This window comes from Phyllostomus hastatus, unplaced genomic scaffold (genome assembly GCF_019186645.2).
Source record: "Phyllostomus hastatus isolate PE091 unplaced genomic scaffold, TTU_PhHast_1.1 phas_scaffold_216, whole genome shotgun sequence".
Classification (NCBI taxonomy): Eukaryota; Metazoa; Chordata; class Mammalia; order Chiroptera; family Phyllostomidae; genus Phyllostomus; species Phyllostomus hastatus.
In genome coordinates this window covers 8,432,649-8,447,560 of record NW_025334018.1, presented here as the reverse complement: position 1 = coordinate 8,447,560, position 14,912 = coordinate 8,432,649, and the positions used below count along the sequence as shown (strand labels likewise).

The following is a 14,912-nucleotide window of genomic DNA, read 5'->3' as shown; positions in this document are numbered from 1 at the left end:
TGAAATCAGGATAAAGTGAATATTTGATCATCATAAGCATTTTCTATTTTGAGTCCTCCCCTCTCTTTAAACTCTGAATTGTCTTAACTGAATAGGTAGTGTTTGTGAGTCCATAGGGAGAATTAGGGAGGGGAGCTAGGGAGTATAGTAAAGATGGACGTGAATCAGTCTGTACTCTTAATAAGGAACAGGACTGTCTTAGGAATTCATACTGATAATTCATGCAACAACTCCAGTTTTCTAAGTCTCTGACAAAAAATGCTAGAAACGTTTAAAGATAAAATTTATTGTTGGCTACTTTTAACTCACATTACTTGTCTTGTTTCTCCCTAGCCCATGACTGAAGAGTTACTCAAACAACAAAAGCTGAATTCAGATGAGACCATCATAACTCAACAGTCTGTACGGGATTCCCACATGGCAGAACTCCAAGAAAAAATCCAGCAAACAGAGGCCACCAACAAGGTAGGATCACCACCAGCCCTTGGAGATCACAGGCTCTCCTGAAGACGTGGCTGGCCCTAGCTGAGTCTGTTAACCTCTCTGAGTAGGACTTGGGAGATGGGTACTATGTATTCATGGTAATATTTGATTTAAAAATATAGTTCTTCTCTTTATTTCTCATGAGGATTTTAGCCTGTTCTGCACAGATCAGAATTTCTGGTGCCTTCTAAGTCTGTGCTTAAAGCTTGAATACAGTCTTTAACTGTATAAGGTGCTGAGAAAGGAGGTTTGTGCTTCTGACTTCAGCCGAACTTCTCACCCCTTTACAGCCCATGGATTTTAACATCTGGGTAGAAGAAAAGTCCCAGATGCTGAGCTTCTGGCCTGGTGTAGTCCTGTCCTATACTACATAGCAGAAGCCCCTTGGTTTTCATGTAAGGGGTCCACAGTGACTCATGTGGACACATGCCCAGGATGGCTGCCACCACAGAGAAAGCACCGTGTGTGGGAGTTGAAGTAACTGAGTGTAGAAGGAAGTATTTCACATTTCCTGCTACTTTTTCTAGCTCATTGGCTTAGGGCTTCAATGGTCACTATATGTAGAAAATAAGCAAGGTAATTATTTCCCAAGAAATCTAAGATTTGAGGGCAGATTTTATGGTTCCATTTGAGGTTAAAAGAAATTGAACTAGCAAACTATAAATATTTTACTTTTCTGAATTCAGATTCTCCAAGAGAAAGTGAATGAAATGAGCTGTGAACTGAAGTCTGCTCAGGAGTCATCTCAGAAGCAAGATGCTGCAGTTCAAAGCCTCAAGGACACTCTGAAAAGCAGGGAAAGTGAGGTAAAATATTTGGCTATCAAGGACTTGCGAAGAAATGATTTGTCCCATCAAAGTCAACAAGTATTCTGTATTTTTGTAGAAGTAGATATTGTCAGACTAACAAATCTTACCCTAAAGAAATTGTAGCTTAACCTAAATTAGTATGTTGAAGTAGTCCTCTTACTAAAATCTGTACAGGCGAGATAATGGAGTTAGTGTTCAGTTTACTAGCTTGTTTGGTATTCCCTCTTTTGTTTTCAGACCGAGGAGCTGTACCAGGTGATCGAAGGTCAAAATGACACAATGGCAAAGCTTCGAGAAATGCTGCACCAAAGCCAGCTCGGACAGCTTCATGTATGTGGGGGTCACATAGGTGACACTTCAGTGGAGGGTGTGCCATTCTCTGTCACAGTCTTATTTGGTTGGTCTTCTTAGCTGCTCAGTGCTTGCCCTCCTTGTGATCATGATTTTTACACTTTTCAGATCTCTGAGGGTACTTCTCCAGCTCAGCAGCAGGTGGCTCTGCTTGACCTTCAGAGTGCTTTGTTCCTCAGCCAGCTTGAAATTCAGAAGCTGCAAAGGGTCGTACGACAGAGAGAACGCCAGCTGGCTGATGCCAAACGATGTGTGCAGTTTGTCGAGGCTGCAGCCCAGGATACAGAGCAGCAGAAAGAGGCTTCCTGGAGACACAACCAGGTAAATCATTACTCATTTTATGACCCTGAAGGTTGACTTTGCCCCGATGGCAACTTTTATTCCGGACAGTTTGTGTCGAATCCTTTAGTCACTTGCTTAATCTGAGTGATTCAGTTCAACATCTGTTGTCTCATACCATGTGCTGAATACTGGGCTGTGTTCTGCAAATACGAAAGTAAAGATCACAGGTTCTTTCCTCGTAAGTTAACTTGTAATTTAACGTGAGGTACAGTCACATAAACAGAATTTCAGTGTGTTAAATACTGTAGGGGAGGCACATGGGGGGTCCCATAGGAAATATAGCAAGGACTGAAGAAGGGAGTCAGGGGGAGCTTCATGAAGAAGGCAGTATGTGAAGTTATTCTTGAAGAATGAGTAAAAGTCAGCGAGAAACAAAATCAGAAGAACAACCGAGGTCAAAGGAATGGTGCTCACCATTAGCCATGTATTTTTTAAAAATAAAACATATAATTGTTAGTGGTATTTTTATCTTGTTAGCTTAGAACATATGCTAGAATTTCTTTTTTCAAGATTTAAAAGGATGGTAAAATATCCTATCCTTGAGCTTATTGTGAAGGATCCAGGCTTATAGTTGGACAGAGTTCTCCTTAGTAGTTATAGAGGTCTATCATTTTTAAACCAAAAAATTAGTATTGAATTACAATGCCAAATTTACATCCTACCCCCATCCATAGTTCTTACAATTTCCCATATCCTAGTTCATTTGTGTGTAATATTTCTGAGTAACTTTAAGAATGGGTCTTTCTGCTACTTTATAGTTCATTCTACATGCCTGGAAAGTTTTAAGGCCTCCATATCTAATGACCATGTGAAAATTTTAGATTGTTTTAAAAAGAAAATCTGGGGGAGCATTTGAAATCTTCCTTATGTTATCAGTTTGGCTCAAATAAACTCTTAAAAAATCCAAAAAATAATAAATTAAACACACAAAGGGAAATCTTTTTAATTCAGGAATTACGAAAAGCACTGCAGCAGCTACAAGGAGAATTGCAGAGTAAGAGCCAACAGCTCCGTACCCTGGAGGCTGAAAAATACAATGAGGTTCGAACCCAGGAGCAACACATTCAGCATCTAAACCACAGTCTGAGTCACAAAGAGCAGCTGCTTCAGGTGAGTCACGTAATGATTTCAACTAAACTGGGCTCATAGAGCTTTGACATTCCTGTTCATGTAATCTCAAGATATCAGTCCACCTGCTTTGAGTACCTGTAGAGTACCTGAGTATTCTACTGCTACATGTAGAATAATGAGAGGTGGGAATTAGGAGGATTCAAAAGAAATAGCAAGTGTAATCTGTGAACCAAGATGCTAACCAGAAAGAGTAGGAGACAATAAATATAGAACTGAAAGATGCAGGCACTAAGTACTCAGCAAATAGTTTATTCAGTACTTCTGTGAGTCAGACAGTGTGCTAGGAAGACAAAGATAAGAGATATGGCCTCTGCTCTCAATCTAACAGGTGAAGATGTGTATATAAATTTCCCCAAATGATAAAATTAAAGTTTTAGGGGAAAATGGAGCACTAGACCTGGCTGGTGTGGCTCAGTGGATTGAGTGTGGCCTGCAAACCAAAAGGTCTCAGGTTCACTTCCCAGTCAGTGCACATGCTTGCATTGCAGGCCAGGTCCCCGGTAGGAGGCACGCGAGAGGCAACCACATGTTGATGTTTCTCCTTTTCTCCCTCACTTTCTCCCACCTTTCCCTTCTGTCTAAAAATAAATAAATAAAATCTTTTAAAAAATGGGACACTAAAGAAGACAGTGATCACTTCTACCACTTACTCTAAGCTTCAGTCACTTTGAATCCCTTACATTTCATTGTGCATACATTTTTTCTTTGATAAAAGTACCTCTACCACCTCTTCACTTGAGAAACAACTCCTCCTTTCAAGACAGAGCACATGTAATCTTTTGTGAGATCTTTAGTGACACCTTTAGGCAGAGTTAGTCAACGCACCATGTGTTCCCCTAGTAGCTAGCTATGCACACATACCTATATGAGATGTAGAATAGTTAAAAAGGTGTTTGTTATCTCTGCTAAACTGTGTTCCCCCATGAAAGTGGTTACATTTTGTTTTTATCCTGAATAACTCACAAATTGCTTGACAGAGTATGGGAATTCAGTTAATTCTGGATACAGGAAAAAAGGAAAGTATTTTTTGGTCTCATTAGGAATTTCGGGAGCTCCTGCAGTATCGAGATAACTCGGACAAAACCCTTGAAGCAAATGAAATGTTACTTGAGAAACTGCGGCAGCGCATACAAGATAGAGATGTTGCTCTGGAGGTATGTCTTACAATTTTGCTCACGACGCTATGGGTTGTTCTTTCCACGTAGGTCCTATAGAAATCTGTGTCTGCTGGGTTTGCTGCTTTTCAGAGTTGATTCTCCGTTCCTTTATATTTAGATTCTTACTGAAAAAGGGTGATCAGAATAGTGACTCTTATGAGCTTTAGGATCCTTGCTTTCCTTGCAGCGGGCTATAGATGAAAAGTTCTCCACTCTAGAAGAAAAAGAAAAAGAGCTGCGGCAGCTCCATCTTGCCGTGAGAGAGCGAGATCATGACTTAGAGAGACTGCGCGGTATCCTCTCCTCGAATGAAGCTACCATGCAGGTACGAGCAAAATCTGTCTGTCTCGGCATCCCTCTCCTACTTGGATTCCTGAAGCCTCACCCCTTCTATCATTTTCTGAAAACCAGCGTATTTGCTTTATAAGAAAAAAGTAAAAATACAAAACAAAAATAACAGTCATCAGTTTCATCACTAAAGATTAGGTGATGAGAAGCTTTAGCACTTTCACAAACTTTGTAGGGGAAAGCAGTGAATAGGGATTTCTATACATGGTTCTAATTAATGTCTAATCTTTGTCAATATCTGTAGACTTTTACATAAGCATTGCCAGGGTGCAACTATTAATTGTGGTTTTCTCAGTGTTGCATATGTGTCTATGTATGGCTACAATCAGAGCACTTGTTTATTTTATTAATATTTATTGTGGGCTATTTTTGGATATTTTAGAGCTTGTATATCTAACCACCTGCCACTTTTTAAAGTTCGTCACTTCCTGTATAATGTAGCCTACTACCTCCAGAATACTTTACTTATTATGTACGTTATATTAATCTTTCTACAAACTAGGTGAAAGTTTCTAAAAACAAAAAATAGATTAGCATGGCATTTTTAGATGATATACTGTTTTCTCCTTTTGTAAAATAGTTGATAACGTAAGAGGTCATTTTAAATGACCTCAGGTAGGTCAGGTTTCTCGTGTAAACTGAGATGTGTAGGGTGGTCCTTTGACTTACGGTTGCTTCTTTTGTGACTGTAGAGTATGGAGAGTCTTCTGAGGGCCAAAGGCCTGGAAGTGGAACAGTTATCTGCTACCTGCCAAAACCTGCAGTGGCTGAAAGAAGAAATGGAAAGCAAATTTAGCCATTGGCAGAAGGAGCAAGAAAGTATCATTCAGCAGTTACAGACATCTCTGCATGACAGAAACAAAGAAGTGGAGGCAAGATTTTAGTTAATTTAAAGACAGTTGGTTTAGTGGTTATTAGTGGTTACGTAATCTCAGTCTTGGACTAGGACTCTTGAGGTCTGGCAGGCCAGCAACCCGAGTCTTTAATTCCTCTCTCTGCCTGGCACGTCATTGGCTTTCACTGGGACTTTTATTCCTACGCCTATAAAGTCAAGGAGACAAATTATCTTACTTAAAAAGAAGTTATGTAAGGATTAGTGCATTCTAAGAAATGCACCTACAAAAGGGGTTAAGGAGTCCTAATTGACCAGATACAAAATAGTCCCGGGGATGTAAAGGAAAGCATAGGGAAGGTAGTCAGTCATATTGAAATAACTGTGTGGTGCCATGTGGGTACTTGAAATGTTGGGGGAACACTGTGTAAAGTATATGATTGTCTAATCACTATGCTGGATACCCGAAACTAATAAAAAATAGTGTTGAATGTAAACTGTAATTAAAAATAAAATTTAAAAACATTTTTAATTTTAAACCTACAATATGATGGCTACCCTTTATTAGCTGCAGTGCTCATGCTATGTCAGCTGCCATTTTAAGAGCTTAATGGGTATTAACTCACTGAATCCTCCCGTCTATAAGATACATATTTTTATCCCTCTTCTACAGATAAGGAAACAGAAATCTCAAGGGATGTTAACTTGTCCCCACCCATTAACATAGCTAATAAGTAACAGAGCCAGTGTGCAACCCAGGCAGTGTGGCTCCACAGTTTTAACCACCGTTTACTGCCTCCCAGTGTAGAAATGGGAACTGTATCACCATGCCAAAAGATACAGTGCTTATTCTTTTCCAGCTCGTCATTTTGTGTTTCTCTGTGATGTTACACCGGGGAGAAAATACATGAAATAAATGAACTGAGTGACCTTTTATCCTCATCTAACATTAATTATTATGTGCCCTGAGCAAATAGGGAAAGGACTTACTTCAGAAAACAGTGTCAGTTGCCATTATAAGTATTTTTCTGTATTGTTGGTGTTCATTCACTGAGCATGTATTTATAGTTATGCCAGACCTATTGTAGAGCTGGGGAAACAAAAATAAATGAAACATTGATACTTGTTCTTCAGAATCTCATAGCTCTTTCTCCTATGATAGATTCTTCTAAGCCCTTTGATATATAACAGAGGGAATTCTTTCCTTCAAAACTTACACTGTTTCTTCTGCCTTAGGATGTTAGTGCAACATTGCTCTGCAAACTCGGACCAGGGCAGAGTGAGATCGCTGAGGAGCTGTGCCAGCGTCTGCAGCGGAAGGAAAGGATGCTGCAGGACCTCCTCAGTGACCGGAACAAACAGGCGGTGGAACATGAAATGGAGATTCAGGGCCTGCTTCAGTCCATGAGCACCAGGGAGCAGCAGAGCCAAGTAAGGACTGACGCACGGGAGAACGGTATCACTTAGCGCATCGGTAGTCTGCAAATAGAAAGCATTTGGACCTTGGAATGTGTGTATTTATTATTTTGCAGTTCACTCTGTTAGGTTTTTTCTCCTTCAATCTATTCACTAGAATACAGTTTTACGTCACTCTTCAAAGTATGAAATAGTTTTAGAACACTTTGCATTTGGAAGGATGCCTGAACAGTGCATGCTCCCACCCATTAACTTTGTTACAAACATTTTCTTTTCCTCAGTATTCTGATAATTTTAACAGAAAAATATATGGGGTTCCAGGAGATTTTGATTTTGATTTACTAAGACATTAGTGATATTTGGTATTTCTAGCCAACGTGTGGGAAAACTTACATACATTTTCTCTTAATTTTTGTGAAATCTGAGTTAAGAGGGAAAAAAAAGATTGTATTTTTTTCAAAGCCATGATGAGAATCAACATAATGGTGCACAAGTATTTCAAAAGTAAGTTTTTAAGTTACCTTCATTTTCATGTGTCTGTCTCCTCACGGGTAGAGAACGGCATAGTTGACTTGTGCTCCATTTGAGGGAGCAGCTGATCAGAATCTCCCTGGTCGGTTTTGAGAGGGAACCAGATTCTTACCGCTTGCCTGTGTTATTTGACCGTGGTGTTCTCTAGTGCTTCCTTCTGCTGTGGGATCAGTGATACTCCACTCCCTAACCCTCAGGCCCCCTGAAGTAAATACACTCTGTTTGGAACATGCTGCCAGGTACTGCAGAACTGCTTCTAGAACAGACCTAACAAAAATCACTGTGAATTATTTAAGTCTTTGGCAAAAGGCTATCCGGTATTTATTTGAATTTGCTTCTTAACCCCTTTGTAACTTGAAAGAATTAATCTTATTACACTTCAGTAATATTAGACAGTGCTGTCAGTAAAACAAGAGAACCGAGGTGATGACTAAAATTGTAAAAGATTTTCAATTCAAGAAGAAGAGTAATGATTGTATTCATCTAGATCTGCTCCTCAAATTTTGCGTGCAGCATAATCCTCCTCGATCACACTGTGTAAAGACTGAGACTCCCAGGCTCACCCCCAGAGCCAGAAATTAGGAGGTACAGGTGGGGCCCAAGAATTTGCATTTCTTATGAGCTTCCAGATGATGGAGGAGCCCTACTAAAAACAGCATTATTATAAAAAGAATCCCTAGCCAGGTAGATCATATGTGTGACACCAGACATCTTACATGTCATTTATTTATTTTTCTCATAATAAAATCTCTTCACAGATTTTTAATAAGGCAAATTAATAGTGCTTTGATACCTATAAGATAGTTATGTCCAAATCCCCAGAGAGCCCAAATTTTACTTACTGAAAATGGAGGGTTATTCTTTTATTTCCTTTAGAAATGATGGCTGGAGCTCAGCTTCTCATTTAAAATGGTGGAAATTCTCCCCAGAGACAGTTTGTGCTATGATATAGATAATACAGTTTTGATTCATCATCTTACAACCCTGAATAATTTTACTGTTAGTTTATTATTTCCAGATTTTCTGACTAAATGCAGACTTTCTTTATGGTAACAGTCACAAATAATGTCCTGTATTTCTTCCTTGTTATGTCATCATTTGTCTTAGGAAACCATGAGGTTTTAAATGAGTCAACTGCATTGGTGGTTTTGAGGTTCAGATGTAGTCTGATAATGTTTCTGTGTAATTGTTTCATTCAGTAATTATGTACTGAGTACCTGCTATGTGCTGGACACTGTTCTGGGTGCTTGGGGTTCAGCACTGAACAAGCATTATAGTACCTGTAAGTTTCCTTAGAAAACTAACATCCACTTGGGAGAGAGACAGAGGCAATAAACAGATAAATCAGGTAACAGTAAGCACATTATAAAAAAATTTATGAGGCAGGGAACCAGGAATAGAGAAGAGATTGCAGTTTTTAATGATCTGTGCAGAGAAGGCCAATCTTAAAAGGTAAAACTTGGCAAAGCCTTAAGGGGAGTAAACCAAATTGGTGTTTGGGTGAAGGACATCTGGGTCAAAAGCACATGTATCCCAGAGTAAAGAAAACATCTGTTACCCCAATTCAAACTGTAAGCTTAACACCTCAGTCTGATAGAGTTCCAGCAGAACCAATTTCATATAATTTTGTCTTTAATATATCTGTTATTTTCAGTTTTTCCAGTATTCTACCTACAAGAGACTTTCCACTGATCAACTATGTTTTTACCCATAAACTGAAAGTGAGGAAACTATTTTCTAGGGTCCCTCTGCTTCATAAACAGCTTTTAACAAGTAACATCAGGACACAAATTATGTTTTATTACAATATCTTTCTAATGTTATGTGTGATTTCCTCACTAGGCTGCTGCAGAGAAGATGGTGCGAGCCCTAATGGAAAAAAATTTAGAATTACAGGCCCTGCGCCAGTATTTAGGAGGGAAAGACCCCATGGCGTCCCAAGCACTCCTCTCCAACCAACCAGCTGAAGTTACTGCCATCAGCCCCCATCTTGGAGAGCAGACTGATCAAGTGAGAACTAGAAACTTGTGTAATATTTGAGGCCCAAGTTTGATAATTATCCGAACTGTGTGAGCACATTCCAAGTCCTTGTCATTATGATCATGATCATTATGAACTCCTGCATCTTCCTAAATTTCCCAACTCTTCCAATTTTTAGGGTTCAAAGAATATACCCTGCAGAGATGACAGCGCTTCATTGACCGCCAAAGGGGATACCAGCATACCCAGGTCCTCATTAGGTAAGTATCAGATTTCATTTTATTAGGAATCTGTTTTTTCTTCTGTAATTGTCTCTTAATGGGTTTGGCCAAGACTCTCTTTCCCTTCCTTCCTTATTGGAAAAACTAAATTTGGATTCCCCTGAAAGGATGAAGACATGTCTACTCTAGGAAGAACTGCCCTTTTCTTGTGTTGAATTGAGGTTATTGCTCTGGGTACCCACTTTGAAACCTCCTTTTCAGATAGCTCTGCAGGGATTCACAAGTGCAGGAGGTAGTGTTCCCAGACTTGCACAGCGGGACCTGGGGCTGACAACTTCAGGGTATCTTTCAAGAAAGCTGAGGATTCTTCTTATAACTTGACATCACCTACATACCTACAGTGTTGGGCGGGGTGAGCAATGTACATGGAGTTATTTGCCAGGCTTAGCTCCATCCAAGGATGGTTGTAGGTGTTGAACTCCCTAAAAACAACTAAATTCTATCGAAGGTAGGAGCAAAACTCAAATGGAGGCCTGGGATTAGACTCTGTGACTTCCACAGATCAAAAGGTTGGGATATAGGGTAGCTTCAGGGAAGACGTTCCCCAACAAGTAGCAGAAGTAGGGACTCAACATGATTAATGGAGTGGTGAGTATAGTCCTATGATAAGAAAGGTTGTGGACTTAGGATTTTCAGTGATATCAAGAATGTAAGAACTTTGTGTCTGTTATAGTGTAGGATATTATGGAATCCATAGATACTGTGTTTTTCGGACTGTAAGGTGCACCAGACCATAAGATGCACCTAGGTGTTAAAGGAGAAAAATAGGAAAAACATTTTTGAAGCAAAAAATGTGGTAAAATATTTAATAACTTGTGACCCTGCTCCATCGCCACTGCCCCCTCGGCACCCCCCCTCCCCAGAGTCAGGCAAGCTGCATTGGGACTATAAGACACACCCTCACTTTCCTCCCAAATTTGGGGGGGGGGGTGCGTCCTGTAGTCCAAAAAATACAGTAAGTCACCCAAGTAGTCATTTTTCTAGTAAGAAAACTTTATGCTATTTGAAGAATAAAGAATGCTGCATTTGTTTAATTTACTTTCTACATTCCTTTCTTAAAAAGTACCTTCCTCCATTTTTTATTTTGCAAATTTCAAACCTATAGAAAGTGGCAGAAATAGTATTTTGAATACCCTTGTACACTTTTACTAAGGTTCATCAATTAATATTTCGCCACATTAGCATTATTTATTTGCATACACACAGATGGGACACTTTTCTCTGAACCATTTAAAAATTACTTACAGTCATCATAACCCTTCATCCCTAAATACTTCACTGTGTGTTCCCAAGATCAAGGGCAATTACTTACATAAGTACAATGTAATTATCACACGGGAAATTTAAACTTTGTGTGGATCTCTGGCTTATTCAATCTTCTCTTTATAGGCAAGAAGGTTGCTTGCAGTGTTTTGCTTTTATAAATAACACTTCAAAGAACTTGTGCATATGTTTTTTTTTTGTTTGTCAGAGTAAATTCCTGAGAAATGAGGCAGCAGAGATCACATCGTGTTAAGAGTGATTAAAACTAGCACTATTTTTAAATTTTAGGAGACTTGGACACAGTTGCAGGGCTGGAAAAAGAACTGAGTAATGCCAAAGAGGAACTTGAACTCATGGCTAAAAAAGAAAGAGAAAGTCGGGTGAGTTTTCTAGTCTAGCCTAATTTTTGAATTCCTGGTTTTTCTTTCAAAATACTTTATATTTAAAAGAGTACATTGCTCCAAGTATAATATCTGGGCCCAAATACAAGATGTGCCATTTTTTTCTTTCTGGAGAAAATATATAATCATTTCATGAACACCTTACCTCTCCAAGATGCTCTTGCTTTTATAAATGGGGACTGTTTTTTTAAGTGCTGAAATAACAGTTTTCTCTGCCCAGTGCTAACTGGAATAAAATAATTGTAAAGTACTTAGGAATAAGCAATATGCTATACAACTGCTGCTTAGAATTACGACATTAGAGCCATGAAATTAGTTTTGGAAACAAGAGAACAAGAGAGATTTGAGAATGATCAGCATGTTTACTGACTACTTGCTATAATCAGTGCACTTTCTTGGGTACTTGAATTAGCACAAATGTTTACCATTTATGCAAAGTAAGTGGTATTGGCCCTAGCTTATAGATGAAGAAGCTGAAATGAGGAGTTTTTTTAAAACATGGAAGTAGGAAGTAGTCGTATAATTAAGAAATGCCAAAGCTAAGACATCAACTCAGGTCATTTGTGTAAGTAGTCATTTCCTAGAACAGATAGTGTTTCCCATCTTTATGCTCTATTTCTAGCAATAAAATTTTCATCAATTTTTTTTATAGAAGAGGCCTCTCAGCCTTACAAAATCTCTTCCCTTTCTGCCTCCCTATGTAGCTAGTTATATGTCTAGCTATGATCTAGAAGAAATAGTAAGGCCACTATAGCATTCCAGACTGAAACTAAAAGCCTTTGTGTTACCATGGCATCCGAGTTAGGAGATCGGTCAGGGTCATGGGTTCCCAAATTAAGTGCACCTGGCTAGTCTCTACCTCCTCAGTTTTGTTCCACCTCTTTGGCTTAGATCTGCACGATAAAACCTGTGTGTGTGTTTGTGATGGAATTATATTATTGCACCTCTTAATTTCTCTTTTTACACTGTTTATCTCCTCATAAGCAGGCTGACATTGTATGATTACAGTTTTGAGGATATAAAATTGTGTGGGATTTTTTAAATTACCACTTTTAAAAAGCCCCTAGTCTCCCCACCCTTTTTTGGGCTCTGCCTTAGCCATTTTCTGATTATTCATGTCAGATACTCATTTCAGAGCAATGTTACTGTTTGGTTTGGTCCCATTTTCCGAATCATAAAATTATAATGACTAAAGGGTCATTTTGATTGAATGATACGTAGCTATATTACTTACCTTCATGTGTCCTAATCAGCTACCAGCTCTCAGTTCAGTGCCTTATGTTCATTATCACCTTCCCTCTAATATTAGGTGTTTTTCAAAAGGCATACAGATTTTCACAGCTTTCTAAACATCCCCCCTATTATTTTGAGGTAATAGTAATAGTGGTAGTAGTGGTTATCATTCATCAATTGCCTGCTATGTGCCAGACACTTTAGATACATTTTCTCTATTCTCACCCATTCCTGAGAAGTAGGTATCTTTCCTGTTTTACAACTGAGGAAACTGAAGCTCGGTTTAATTGTCTCGTCAGGGATATTGTGCCGTGCTTTAAAGGTGCCTGACTCCATGTGCAGACCTTTATCATGCTGCAGTGATATTTCTTCCTCTGTTTTCATTTTTCTTCAATGGAGCAAATACCTGGATATTTAATGACAGAGACCTCTGAAGAGGGCCTAATAAATAGCAGCCATTCTTCCATAACCAAGACCTGAACAAACAGAAATAAATTCATGGCAGGTAGTGTGATACTTTATCAACTGTATCACTGATAAAGGCTTAGGTAGAGAACTTAATGCCAGAACCAAGTGAGCCCGCTAGCCATTCCCAAGAATTAGGTAGACTTATCTCCCCAGCCACAGGCAGCACTGGCCCTTGGCACATCACCCAATCTGCATGGTAGGGAAGAGGCTGCCCTTGGAGAAGCCACGGCAAAACAAGCTTCCTGCAGACAGCTCTCTCCCAAGGTTAGGAAAGGTGGAACTGAGTCAGACATGCCTGGTTTGTCCTTCCCCTGCCTGCCTGGGGCTGAGTGAGGGAGGGGATGGAGAGAGGTCAGGAGTTACACTGCCGAGCCTCCTTCAATGTGCAAAGACACATGAGGAGGGACATTTTCTCCTGGCATGCCACAGTAGCCCAGAGCCATCAGATAACTTTGGGTAGTTATAAATCATCATGAGCACACACAGTGATACTGTAAGCATTGATGGAACTAGACTTTACCTTTTATGTATTTAAGGAAAGGAGTGTTGCTTCCTTTAGGAAGCTTGGTTACACCTTAAACTAGCTGTGTGCCATCCGTCTTCACTTACCACACTGTTTTTTTACAGTTGTTTCAAAATATTTCTTTAAAATGCTCATTTACAAATAACTTTCCATCACCTTAAAGAATATATGGATGCACAGGATCTACAGGAAAGTCATTCTAGCCTAGTGGTTCTGAGTCCGCTTCCTTGAGTTTACGTTCTGGATTTACCGCTTCCTGGCTCTGTGATTTTTGAGCCACTTCCTTAATTTCTCAGAGCCTCAGCCACCTCATCTATAAATTGAGGAGTAGAAGAGTAAGTTATCCAATAGGGTTGTTGAGGATTCACTCATTCATTCACTCATCAACTATGAGGGTGCCTTGTCTAAGTCAGCGCTAGTGCTGGGGTAAGGTTGTAAACAGAACCAATAAGGTGCCTGACCCTATGTAATTTATTCTGCTGGGCGATACACACAGTATACAAATAAATAATATAATTACAGATTATAATAAGTAACTTGAGAGAAACAATAGTTACCTGGGCCATGTGCGGTCACTGTAGGCCTGGCCGTGGCATGGCAGCTCTCCCGGAAGCAGGGCATCACTCTGCATGGGAACACAGAAACCATGGCCGAGTTCTTCTCATTTGGCATCAGCATTTTATATCAGTGTGGCATCTGTCCATCTGAAACCTTTACGTGAGTGTGGAAATATGGACTCACCTTGCTTGTAACTATTGATCCTGAGCTTCTGAAATACCTAAATAATGTGGCTGTACAAGCATTCAGTTTAGAAACTGGTGGTAGTCATCTCGAATATTAAAAGTGGTGAGGTCCTTGAAAGGTGGCTGTTTGCCATTGGGTGTGACAGGGCTGCCAGAGATGGCAGTACACCCAGAGAGGAGTCTCAGAAAGCTGTCCAAGATGAAATCTGCCTGGTGATCAGACGGTTCTCAGCTACAGTGACATTTCTGCCAATGTTGGAAGTTTTTTGTTCATTTGATCTACCGATAGATACAGACAAAGCTTTGGTTGTACCTGGAAAGTGTGAAGAGTTGGGACCACAGTTCACTATCAGTTCTGAGCAAGTCATGTGCGTTCCTTCACTACTGCCGTCCACAGAGCAAACAGCATGGTGGCCAACAAACTCCCTGTTCGTGGCTGAAGATGAGACAGGAACAATGATGTTATTCTCAAATGTGCATTTCCTGAAGCCAAGTCCACTATAGTTCATGTCTGATTTCATTGATTAATTTTTAGATGGGGAAAACTTAACATCATACTTTACATTTTTGGGTACCTATTTGACTTCCCCTAGGGCTGATGTAATTTTTTTCACACTGTT

The 14,912-nt window shown here is 39.6% G+C and overlaps 1 protein-coding gene and 1 pseudogene across 16 annotated transcripts in view; both read left to right on the top strand.

The window, feature by feature from the left end:
* The window catches only part of LOC123833467 (phosphodiesterase 4D interacting protein), a 202,492-nt gene that overhangs the window by 133,428 nt on the left and 54,152 nt on the right, over positions 1–14,912 (top strand). For all 16 annotated transcript variants that reach the window (XR_006788272.1, XM_045861699.1, XM_045861704.1 and 13 more), the window contains 12 exons: positions 334–465; positions 1,170–1,289; positions 1,530–1,622; positions 1,752–1,964; positions 2,937–3,095; positions 4,157–4,270; positions 4,461–4,598; positions 5,314–5,493; positions 6,690–6,884; positions 9,243–9,410; positions 9,559–9,640; positions 11,213–11,304. Coding sequence is in view for 15 of the 16 variants with exons in the window: in XM_045861699.1 (XP_045717655.1) it covers positions 334–465; positions 1,170–1,289; positions 1,530–1,622; positions 1,752–1,964; positions 2,937–3,095; positions 4,157–4,270; positions 4,461–4,598; positions 5,314–5,493; positions 6,690–6,884; positions 9,243–9,410; positions 9,559–9,640; positions 11,213–11,304 (1,686 nt within the window). In the remaining variant the exon portion in view is untranslated. The remainder of the gene's footprint in view (positions 1–333; positions 466–1,169; positions 1,290–1,529; positions 1,623–1,751; positions 1,965–2,936; positions 3,096–4,156; positions 4,271–4,460; positions 4,599–5,313; positions 5,494–6,689; positions 6,885–9,242; positions 9,411–9,558; positions 9,641–11,212; positions 11,305–14,912) is intronic.
* Positions 13,368–14,732, top strand: LOC123804561 (annotated as a pseudogene).